The following is a 12,641-nucleotide window of genomic DNA, read 5'->3' as shown; positions in this document are numbered from 1 at the left end:
TCCCCTCTATGTCAAAATTATTATTTTATTAAATTTAAGAATACCATCCATAGAAGGAATATTATAAACGCACTGAATGAAAATTAATTTGCATGCAGTTACAAATTATGAACTAGAGGTTCTTTGCTATAAGGGAATACTCCATGGCAGAGCCCTGACGCAATGGGTTTAATTCAATCTATGTTCTCAGGAGTGAGTTGGCCCCTAAGCGGATACTCACTTATATCTATTGTTCTGACCTGGTTGTATCTGTGCATTGGTATGCTACAAAAAGGGATCTCTTTGGAGCAAGGAGAATACCGAGCCTGTGAAATGCTTGGGTGAGAGAATTGGAGAAGGTTTAGAGAGCTTCACGCTCAAGAAAAAAAAAAAAAAGAAAAGAAAAAAGAAAAAAAAGCAGAGTGCGAAAGTCCAAGGGCTTCTGTGCATGTTATTAGAAATGTGCACGTAGCTTGGAGTCTTGAGGCTGGACCTAGACATCTCCCTGCCTTGCAGATGCTCTTCCTGAGTTTGCTGCCATCCTTTTTCTTTCTGCTTTGCTGTGGTGACATTCAGACATCAGACAATAAATGGGGTCTGTGCACATTAGGGGCAGTGGGTGGGTGAAGGCTGGAGGAGGCTGTGTCTCCTCTGGTAGAGCAGTCAGCGGAAACCTAAGTGAAGAAAGGAAAGAAGTCTGTACCCTTGAGCCCTGTCACACGATAGAAAATGGAGACGGGCTTGAGCTGAGCACTCCCTGTTAGACCCCTTCAGGTGTTACTCACACAATGCAGGGGTTCAGTTGCTTGGTGGGTATCAACCCAATGACCACAACCAAGGAGGATTTAACAATGAGATTTAAGTAAGGAGAACACCAGGGATGGTTCCCAAAGTAGTGCCTCTGAGCTGGGGACGGGTTAGATTTTATAAACATCGTGTAATGAGGATCTGATTGACTGGATCCTGCCATGGGTGATGCCAGAGCTCAATCCAATTGGATCCTGGATCCTGCCATGCAGTGTCCACTTCTTAATTCAATCCCCGCTCCTCAGTCCGAGCACTCCAGCTCCCCCTGTGGTTGCACACTGGTTCATCAAGGCATGCTTGGGTTATGTGACCTGAGGGTCCATGGCAACTGAAAAACAACTCACAACTTTGTCACGTAAAAGTTGAACCAGATCGGCCTGGTGCGGCTAACATAGACAGCAGACACCACTCCACCTGCCCAGCCCGTCAGCCTCCCACATGCAGAATCTCACTCCTCACCTCCCGCATCTGAGCCCGGCATTGACACAGACTCAGCCACGTCCATCCCCACATCACTCAGCTCCCGGCACTTTCCCTGGGCTCCTCTTGCATCCTTGACTGACTGTCTCCAATTCCACGTCTGGCTCCTCTATGTGGCAGAAGGACCCAGGCTGTCTCCAGACCCTTTCTGTTCTCAGTCTGTGCTCACATGCTGGGGAATCTTATCCAGATTCATTTGCAACCTAAAAATCCCAATTACTTCCTGAAAACTTCAAAATTTCCTTCTCCAGTCAACACCTCCCCTGACCTTCATGCTCATGTGTTCAGCTGCATTCCCACTCAGACGTCAAACAGGCCCCTCAACTCTACTCATCTGAAAAAAAAACCTCTTCATCTTTCCATGTAATTTTTCCCACCCCTGGTGTTCTTTCCCTCAGATGTCAGGGACAACAACCTTGGCATGCTTGTTTAGTCTTTCTTCTTCTCCTTATTTTTTTCAGTTAGAAAACTCTCCCTTCTGCCTTCCAAATGTTTCCATGATCTGGCCATGTTCCACCACCTCCACCAGCACCTTTCAGATACGAGCCAGCTCTCCCTTCCTCCTCCCCTTGCCTCGATCCCTAATGCGGTAGCCAGAGTGATCCTTCCAAAACATCATCAGATGGTATTACTCCTTTGCTGAGAGTGTCCAGCGTCTTCCAGTCTTATTTGGAATAAGTATCCGATTTCTAAAGGAGGCCACTGCTAGGTCCTGCTGTCTGGGTGGCACATCCTTCCTTCTGCCCTCCCCGGCACTCTCTTCTCCACCTCGCTGGCTCCTTTGCACCTACCTCAGGGCCTTTGCACCTGCTGCTCCCACACCTGCAGTGTGCTTCCCTAATGATGCTAAGGAGGGTTGTACACCTTCCTCTTGCACCTCCAGCACTGCCCCCACCCCTGCCTTATTTTCCTCCAGGTCACCTGTGGCATGCTGACCAGTTTGCCCCTACAGCTGTCTGCTGGTAGTGTTCCTGCACTGGGGTGTGAACCTCATGGAGGTAGGAGTTTTGTCTCCTGTGTTCACAACTCTCAGTCCAGCACCTAGCCTGGGCCTGGCACTTGGCAGGTGCTCCATAAGTATTTTTTGAATGAATGAATGAATAGTCCTGTAGGATTTCTGTTCAAGTTCCACTCCCAACTCACTTGGGAAAAAAAGAAATTTATAAAATGAATGACAATAATAGATGAATTAGAGTCAAGAAGTTGCATGCTTTGTAATAATCTATTGGCTGGTTTAGTTCCCCCCACAGTGAGATTTTGGGGTTTGGTTGAGGTGGTGGGGACAGTGGCATGAGTGCTCTGATCATGGATTAATGTTCATCATTTCCTGAGAAGTCTTCAGCCACCCCCCCCAACTAAATCTACCTCAGCTCTGCTGGGGGGCTCCATCTCGGGGCGGCCTCCAGAGCTCAGCTCCCAACCTTGACTTTTCAGCAGTCTTCACATTTCCTTGGAACATATATTTGTGAGCTTCCTCTGGTCACTTGAATGATTCATGATTTTCCTTTGCAAGAGAAATTGACAGTGGTTTTGAAAAAAATATTCAGTTTTATTTCGACAGAAATATTATCTAAGTGTTGACCTATGTATGATACCTTCCCATAATTGGTGCAACCTGGAACTATGCTTCCAATATCAGTAAGAATATGTTGATATAAATAAAATGTGATGAAGCAAATAAATTCTGATGATGTAAAATAAAGTATTTATGGTAGAATAGCTGTGACTAGGGAAAGTGTATAGATTCATGTGTATGTTTATAGACATAGATGTTATATGTTTGTGGTGTTTTTCAGGTTATTTTAAATATTAAATTACCTATATTTGTCATTTAATTCCACATATGGTGTTTTGCATTTTGTCAATTAATAGGTATTATTCTAAAAGGTTTTTTCTTTTTTTGGCAAAATGATTGGTCTTTTAAAAAACTGATTGTTTCTAGGAAGATACTGATAAGATGGCCATGAAATCTTAGAGGTGGGGGCTGAAGATGCGGAGAGTGGGAACCTACTTCTGGAGTCTTTCCAGATGTTCCCCAGAGTCTTAGGAGCCGCTCCACCTGCAGTGGACAGAACAGGAGCCTCCCAGGCTGCACTGCTGACCTTCAGAGCAGGGCAAATCCAGGTTTTATCCACCTCACATATGAATAGCCACATATGATTTCTTTCTAATCATTGTGTTTGTGGCTGTGAATTTTGAAAAGCCTCAATTTTCTTTAAATTTTTTTATTTTCATATTTATTTTTTAATAGTATATATTTGAAGTGTACAACATGATGTTTTGATAAACATACAAAGTGAAATGATTACTACAAACAAATGAGCATATCTGTCATCTCAGAGTTATCTTTGTGTGTCATGCATGTGTGTTAAGAGCACCTAAAATCTACTTTCTTAGCAGATTTCCAGTATGTAATACAATATTAGCAACTATAATTCTTATGCTGTATATTAATTCTCTAGATGTGTTCATTCTACATAACTGCAACTTTATGCCCTTTGACCAACATCTTCATTCCTCCCACGTTCATCCCTGGTAACCACCACTCTGTGCTTTGTTTCTATGGGTTTGACTTTGAAAAAGTTTGACTCTACATGTAAATGAGATCATGTAGTAGTTTTCTTTTTGTGGCTGACTTACATCACTTAGCACATCTTCTGTGTTCATCCATGTTGCTGCCAATGGCATAATTTCCTTCTTTTTATGGCTGAATAATATTTTATTGTATATAATGTCACATTTTCTCTATTCATTCATCTCTTTAGAAACATTTTGGCTGATTCTATATCTTGGCTTTTGTGAATAATGTAAATATCTCTTTGGGACATAATTTCATTTCCTTTGGCTTTATACCCAGAAGTGGGATTTCTGGATCATATGGTAGTTCCATTTTTAATATTTTGAGGAATCTTCATACTGTTTTCCATAATGGCTGTACCAATTTGCATTTCCACCAACAGGGCACAAGGTTTCCCTTTCCTGCACACCCTCACCCACACTCGTTATTTCTTGTCTTTTTGATAACAGCCATCCTAACAGGTATGAGGTAATAGCACATTGTGGTTGATTTGCATTTTCCTGATGATTAGTGAAGTTGAGCACCTTTTTTTTTTTTTACCTGTTTGCCATTTTTATGTCTTCTTTGGATAAATGTCTGTTCAGGTTCTTTGACCATCTTTTAAATTGAGCTATTTGTTCTTCTGCTATTGAATTGTGTGTGTTCCTAGGAACAGAGCTTCAGGAAGTTAAGAGCCAGGCGATTCGGTGGAGAATTGCATGTTCTCTGCTGTGTGTTCAAGAACATGCTGTCTTGCCTGGCTGGCTAACAGCAGAGCTGGGAGTAAAATCTGGGCTTCTGTATTTCCGCAGCCAAGGGCTCTTTCTACTACTCTTCAATGCACAGAAGCAACTGACATGATTGTTCTCTGTGTTTCCTGAGACTAACGAGAATAAATTAAAATCTTACAAATAAGTATGTGTGTTTCTAACCTATATCATTGCTATGTTTTCTAGGAAATTGAAAAGATATGGTCCTCGCCGAATCAGCTAAATTGTGAAAGTCTTAGCAAGAATCTTTCTAGCACCTTGGAGAGCTTCAAGAGCAGCTTGGAAAATGCCACTGACCAGGACTGCACATGCCAGCTGAGGCTGGAGACGGTGCAGCAGCACTTGCACATGTATACTCTGTTATTCTTTCATGCCCGCCCCAGTACTTCCATTCATAGAGAGGATGTCTAGGACTTTTTAAAATGTGAATTTCAGACAGTAGTCTGTATAATATACTCTTAATGTACATATTAATATGTATTTTCCAAACATCAAAGTTTTCCATGACAATTTTTGAGTGGTAAAATGTAACAGCAGCATTAATCAGAAGGCTAACTTTATTGGCGATAAAGATATTAGATATAAGAATGTAATCCACAACGCTTGGTGGCAAATGCCTGTAATCCCCTCTAATGGGAGGCTGATGTGGGAGAATCGCTTGAGGCTAGGAATTTGAGAACAACCTGGGCAACATAGCAAGACCCTGTCTCTAAAAAATAAAAGCAACAACAACAAAAAAATTAGCAGGATTTGGTGCTGTGCATTTATGGTCCCAACCACACAGGAGGCTGAGGCAGGAGGGTTGCTTGACCCCAGCAGTTCAAGGCTGCAGTGAGCAGTGGTTGTGCTACTGCACTGCAGCCTGGCTGACAGATAAAGGGCCTGTCCCATAAATTAAATAAATAAATGAATAAATTTCTGTATGAACAGCAAATATTTTTCTTTTCTTTTCTTTTTTTTTTTTGAGACGGATTCTCGCTCTGTCGACCAGGCTGGAGTGCAGTGGCGCGATGTTGGCTCACTGCAAGCTCCACCTCCCGGGTTCACGCCATTCTCCCTCCTCAGCCTCCTGAGTAGCTGGGACTACAGGCGCCCGCCACCACGCCCGGCTAATTTTGTTTTTGTATTTTTAGTAGAGACGGGGTTTCACTGTGTTAGCCAGGATGGTCTCGATCTCCTGACCTCATGATCCACCCGCTTTGGCCTCCCAAAGTGCTGGGATTACAGGCTGAGCCACCGCACCCGGTCGCAAATATTTTTCAAATTACCTTCATGTTTGATCAATTTTGCTTAGTGTTCTGAAAGTGTAAAGCACCAGAAGGGGAAATAAGGAACTTTAAATTCTGCAAATGACTTTTTCACTGAAAGAATGATGTTCATCTGACCCTGGCTGTCCTAATTTCTTGTACGTTCCATGGTCTATCCTATCTATTCTTTTCACGGTTGTGAAAAGCCGTTTATTATGCATCGTCATTCCCCTGGTTCATCTCGCTTGGCAGGAGCTCTGAGGAAGAAATACTGGAGTGTGGGTAGTATTAATGGATATTCACATACAGATGGTGTCAGGAGACATGTGGGTCTAATTGTTGCAGGAACTTTATGGAAATGTGATCTTGTTATCCAGTCCATCTCTTGGGAGCTGAGGCAGTATTATTCATTCCAACACTGTTTCTGATGTTTTATCTTGCCTAATTTAGCTTTAATTTTCTGCCATTTTAGGTTGGCCAAAAGCCTTGAGAAAACTTGGTCATCAGGGAATCCCATCATGACTTTTCTCAGCAATTTCACAGTAACTGAGGGTAAGTATGTGGTTTTCCAAGTTTGCTTGATTAAAAATTAAATTTAGTTTCTCATGCAAATATATTATTAAAATAAAACATACAACAGAAAGTTTATGCTATATGTGATACATAATCATTTAGAACTTGGCTGGTCTGATGTATTTGGCGTTTATAAAGAAAGTCCTGAAATCCTAGGGTACCATATTGGAGCAGAGGAACAAAGAGAAGCTTCTGTGGTCTGGATTTTGCTCTGGCCTTGCCTCCTCGGACAAGCAAATGGCATCAATTGCTTCTTGTAGCTTCTTGTAGCATCAACATGCCATGTCTGAAGAATTCTGGCAAATACTTAAATGATCCCTCTCTTGTTAAAAAAGTGAGATGAGTAGATGCATGTATACAAGTGAGTTTCCCATAGCATTTGGTCACTGCTCCCTAAGAAGAAGCTCTTCCTTTTCTTTTTTTTAAGTCTCGCTCTGTCACCCAGGCTGGAGTGCAGTGGTACGATCTTGGCTCACTGCAACCTCCACCTCCTGGGTTCAAGCGATTCTCTTGCCTCAGCCTCCTGAGTAGCTGAGATTACAGGCACGTGACACCACGCCTGGCTATTTTTTTGTGTTTTTAGTAGAGACGGGGTTTCACCATATTGGTCAGGCTGGTCTCGAATTCCTGACCTTGTGATCTGCCCACTTTGGCCTCCCAAAGTGCTGGGATTACAGGAGTGAGCCACCACACCTGGCCGGAAGCTCTTTCTAAAGTAAATGTTCTTAAAAGACACAGGCTTAGAGAGAGTAGACCAGTAACCAGAAAATACCACAGAAGCTGGCATTTTGGTTTATTGTCATATAAATTATTTAAGTTACTCCTAGGGGAGGAAGATATGACTTTAGTGATTTATGGGTTGAATGGCATGAAAGAAACTATCCTAGCCAGGTTGTAATATCAAATTTTGTTTTTGCAGTAAATAATGATCTAAACCTTTATTATAATATTTTCTTATTTTCCTTACGTTGCAGATGTAAAAGTAAAAGATTTGATGAAGAATATCACCAAGTTGACTGAGGAGCTTCGCTCTTCCATCCACATCTCGAATGAGACTATCCATAGCATGCTAGAAGCAAATATTTCCCACTCCAAGGTGTGGTGCTGCTTATTGTCTGTCTGTTTTGGTTTTGCTCATGGAAGGAGCCTTAGCCTGAAGTTACTAGCACTGTGTTGTCCTTTCTTCCTTCTTCCTTTCCACTTCTTTGGCTAGTGGAGTGGGTTGCTGCAAGAATGATGTAATTGGAGGCAGAAAGGAAACAAGAGAACAAGCAAGGAACCAAAGGGTGTCATTGTCCCATGCCAAAATCTTAGGGTTTTTAATTCCATAATATTTTCTTCATTTGGAGTTAGAACAAAGTTGGTGATTATTTATTCTGTTGATTTCCAGCCCTGATGCATGACACCTGGGAAGGGTCTCGGCTTGATTCAGCAGGTGGTGCAAAATTCTTAAAATACCCAAAACCAAAAACAGCTAAAAATACCTAAGAATCAACTATGATTTCCTCTGAATGAAGAGTGACTGGGCACAGTCTGACTGTGTGCTACTGTAGTGAGTTGCTGTGAAAGCAAATGAGTAATGGCAGGCTGTGTCATCTCCAAGCCGAAAAATGTGATAAAACAATCAAAGAGCTATTGCAACAAACCAAGGGATGAGTAACACATACGGGCCACATGGGGTATGGTTTAACTGTAGAAAAGGGGAATGGGGACATCTCATGTTTTCCACAGCAGATATCACCTGGATCCTTAGCAGGAGATTTTCTGAGACAGCTTTCAGCACTTCTACTTGGGGTTTTACCTTCCTGTACAGAGAACCTTCCAGAAGTAGTAACCGTGGAGCTGACTCATAAGTGAACATTGCAATTGACCATCAACTGGGCCCCAACACACGTTTAATTTCATGTCAATTCTGGTTAATTGGGGCTTATTGCAAGCTTGACGGGTAGACTAATGAACAATTAATCTAAATTAAAAAGAGATTAGAAGCTGGGAAACCAAAATTCAAATGACAGTGTCACCAAGTTACTTATAATAAGGCACTTAGTATTTATCTTCAAGGAAAAATGTCAAATTCAGCTTATTAAACATGCAAGAGCCAAGGAAAGCAGGGGGCAGTGCTGAAATTGTCTCTTCCCTACCTCGCATGATGCCTTATAGAGAAACAATGAAGATTTTTGGTTTAAAATCTTTAGTTATTGAAACAAGTAACAGGGGAAAGAAGCAGTGGCTGGAGTAATTGGAGCAGCTACCTGGGAATGTTTTAAGACTAGGGTCAGATTAGCTAACTTCTGGGGTCCCTTTCACATTCAGTTTTATGATACTTTTTGGGTTTGGGCTCAACTGTTTTTGATGACCACTGCCTGATGAAACAAGTGGCCACTGGGTGTCACTGCTGTTCTATTATGGGAGGGCTGTGCACAGAGAAGGCTCCTGTGGTAATGTGGTATTGTCTTGTGTACATGGTTCCGCAGTGCTTTTTTTGCATTCTGTGTATCTTTCTCTACCTCTTTGTCAGTATGAATCATTATGATCACCTAAACAGCTGGACAGTTAAGTAATTGGGAGTAGTATTTAAAAAGTTGCATTCTTGTGTTTCAAATAAGTAATGCGATTATTTGCTTTGATGGTTAAGTATATCCATAAATGCACATGTGTCTACAGATCCTAGGCAAGGAATTCACGTTAGGTTAGGAGGTGACACTTTGGATACTTGTTTTTTCTAGATTGTCAGGTTTTCAGCAGCATCATATTATTTCTAGTATCCTTTTCTTATCTTTCTTCCTGGGCTTCTCTACCATAGCTTTAGTCAGTTTGCAAATAATCACATCAGATTCTTAGTCCAGGCTGTTGGTGGCCTGCAGGGAATACTCTTCAGTGGTGCTAAAGCCCTGGCAAAATTGCAGAAATCTTCATTCATTCATTTCTTCCTTTATTCACTCAGGATGTTTCTGCATGCCAGGCATGGTCCCAAAAACTTGGGCTCAAAGCCCGTGCTCCAAGGGAGCCAATGTTCTGTGGGGGATGACACAGTAAATATGCAAACAAACGAAGGTCAGTGTTAAGAGACCAGAAAGTTCTATGATGCAAATAGAACACAACAATGAGGACAGGTGGTCCCTGGAAGCCTCCCTGAATCAGTGAAGATGGATGTCAGACTGGAATGATGATGTGCATATAAAGAGCTATATGACAGTCACAGAGCTGGGGCATTCCTGTCAAAAGACCAGAGACAGGAGTGAGCAGAAGGAGGCAAAGGCAGCAGATGCATGGATACCAGCTCATTTTTCTTTCCTGCCCTCTTCCCTGGCTGCAGAGAACCTGCCATGGGCACCCACCCATGGGAATTTCCTTTTTCTTGCAGAGCTCTATTCTCTAATATCAGCATCACCCAATTAAAACCACAAATCACAGGGGCTTGCTGGACACTGGAGCTCATCTAGCCCAGCCTTCTGTCCTGGGCTTGGATCCTGTCCACCTGCCCTGTGAAGCACCCATCCACTTCATGCTGTGTTCCTATGTTTTAGGCACATGTTCAAATCAACAATGACTTCCTTCTTTGTGTTGGGCCAAATTTTTATTCTTTTAAAATTAGCAATGAGGTCAAAGTGTCAGGACCCAAATAGATTGAGAGAGCAATCAAAAGTCGGCCCTCTGCCCCTTTATTTTCTGTGGTAAACAATTGGGCAGAGTTCAGAGGACTTTTGCTTGGAAGATGAATATTTTTTTCAGAATCCTCAGTAGATTCGTTCTCCCCGCCCCACAAATCTTAAAGAGGGAGGGAGAGGGCATTCCCTGAAAGTTCCAATCTCTTCTGGGAGGCTCCTTCAAATGGAAAGGTATTCTGATTTTTTTTTTTCTGTTTCTTTTGAGCAGAAATGATTGAGTTTGGTGAATCTGGTCAAATTTCCTTATCTCACTTGGGGCAGGTCCTGGGGGCTGGTTCTGTCGGGTTGCGTCATTAATAGAGCTGCTGGGCATAATTTATGGAGAGAGAGAAATTCCTCTTAGGAGTTTGGAAACATTACACATTCCATTTGTTTAAATACATGAAGTTTGTTTCCTGGAAAGCTCCAACAGATAGTTCTTGGTGAAACTCATTTCAGAGCAGACACTGGTCAAAATCTGCTCATTCTTTTTTTTTTTCTTTCTCTGAAGACAAAAAGTAATTAAAGTGTGACTAGAGTTATGGGTTTCTGGGATCATGAGAAGTTTGGCCTGATGTTTCCTGGAAGACACCATCTGTCGTGTGCAGCGTCTCATTCTAGAGAGAGCCCTTCCTAGGCCCTAGACTGCTTGTCTGGCTCTGTCACCACATCATGAGATTGGGGTTTATGGTCCTTGTAATCCAGGATTCACAGAATGAAGTGCACACACCACCATCTCATTCTCTGGTGCTCTTAGAGTAGGGGTTTTCCTTTCTTTGATTTGTTGTCCTACCAGAGTATTCTCAGTAAATGTGGTAGGTTCTCATTAAACATTCACTGAAATAAAGTGAAATTCCAGCTGCTCTCCTTCCATTAAGTCAGCTAGCGTTTCTTAGGTTTATGAAAGCCACATTACCTTATTTGCTCATTAGGAATTCTGAGAAATGAATATTGTGCTAAGGGCATTTGTGTCTCATTTAATTCCCTCTGAGCAGGGCATTTCTCTTTCTTTCACAGATGAATGTGATGCTGTGGAAGTCACACCTGGGAGAGGGCCTGAAATCAAACCCAGGTCTTTGAACTTGAACTGTGTTATTCTTCCATCACATGATGTTATTGCTTCAATTTATTATAAATTAATAGTTCTAAGAAAATTACTGCTTGCCGATGGGTTTCCTCTTCTCCTACTTGCACTTATGTAAATATTTTTAAACCTTAATTCCCCAATTGGCATTGATCTCTGCAAAAATGCTTCTTGCTAGTTTTGGCAAAATATTTTTTCCTTTTTATTTTTAAAAATTAAACTTTTATTTTAGGCTTAGGGATGCATGTGCAGGTTTGTTATATAGGTAAACTCGTGTCAGGGGGTTTGTAGTACAGATTATTTCATCACCCAGGTATTAAGCCTAGTATCCAATAGTTATTTTTTCTGGTTCTCTCCCTCCTTCCAACCTCCACCCTCAAATAGGCCCCAGTGTGCTTTGTTCCCTTCTTTGTATCCATGTGTTCTCATTATTTAGCTCCAACTTATATGTGAGAATTTGCAGTATTTGGTTTTCTGTTCCTGTGTTCATTTGCTGACGATAATGGCCTCCAGCTCCATCCATGTCCCTCCAAAGGACATGACCTTGTTCTTTTTATGGCTGCATAGTATTCCATGGTGTATATGTACCACATTTTCTTTATCCAGTTTGCCCTTGATGGGCATTTAGGTTGGTTTCATGTCTTTGCTGTTGTGAATAGTGCTGCAATGAACATACATGTGTAGGTATCTTTATGGTAGAATGATTTATATTCCTTTGGGTATACACCCAGTAATGGGTCAAATGGTAGTTCTCTTTTTAGTTCTTTGAGGAATCGCCACACTGGTTTCCACAATGGTTGAACTAATTTACATTCTCACCAGGATTGTATAAATGTTCCCTTTTCTCTGCAACCTCATCAGAATCGGTTACTTTTTTGACTTTTTAGTAATAATCATTCTAATTGGTGTGAGATGGTATCTCATTGTGGTTTTGATTTGCATGTCTCTAATGATCAGTAATATTGAGATTTTCATATGCTTGTTGGCTGCATGTATGTTTTCTTCTGAAAAGTGTCTGTTCATGTCCTTTGCCCACTTTTTAATGAGGTTATTTGTTTTTTGTTGTAAAATTTTTTAAGTTGTTTATAGATACTGGATATTAGACCTTTGTCAGATGCATAGTTTGCAAAACCTCCCATTGTGTAGATTGTCTGTTTACACTATTGATAGTTTCTTTTGCTGTGCGTAAGCTTTTTAGTTTAATTAGGTCCCATTTTTCAGTTTTTGCTTTTCTTGAGATTGCTTCTGGCATCTTCATCATGAAGTCTTTGCCCATTCCTATGTCCAGAATAGTATTACCTAGGTTGTCTTCCAGGGTTTTTATAGCTTTGGGTTTTACATTTAAATCTTTAACCCATCTTGAGTTGATTTTTGTATAGCATAAGGAAGAAGCCCAGTTTCAATCTTCTGCACATGGCTAGCCAGTTAACTTAGCACCATTTATTGAATATGGAATCCTTTCCCTATTGCTTGTTTTTGTCAGGTTTGTCAAAGATC

General features: G+C 41.4%; 1 protein-coding gene across 1 annotated transcript in view; it reads left to right on the top strand.

Annotated features, from left to right (window-relative positions):
• ABCA13 (ATP binding cassette subfamily A member 13) overlaps positions 1 to 12,641 on the top strand; it is a 492,269-nt gene that overhangs the window by 117,793 nt on the left and 361,835 nt on the right. The window contains exons 21-23 of the mRNA XM_054496702.2: positions 4,780 to 4,943; positions 6,313 to 6,392; positions 7,388 to 7,509. Of these exons, the coding sequence (XP_054352677.1) occupies positions 4,780 to 4,943; positions 6,313 to 6,392; positions 7,388 to 7,509 (366 nt within the window). The remainder of the gene's footprint in view (positions 1 to 4,779; positions 4,944 to 6,312; positions 6,393 to 7,387; positions 7,510 to 12,641) is intronic.

This window comes from Pongo pygmaeus, chromosome 6, assembly GCF_028885625.2.
Source record: "Pongo pygmaeus isolate AG05252 chromosome 6, NHGRI_mPonPyg2-v2.0_pri, whole genome shotgun sequence".
Taxonomy (NCBI): domain Eukaryota; kingdom Metazoa; phylum Chordata; class Mammalia; order Primates; family Hominidae; genus Pongo; species Pongo pygmaeus.
This window is presented reverse-complemented; position numbering and strand designations above follow the sequence as displayed.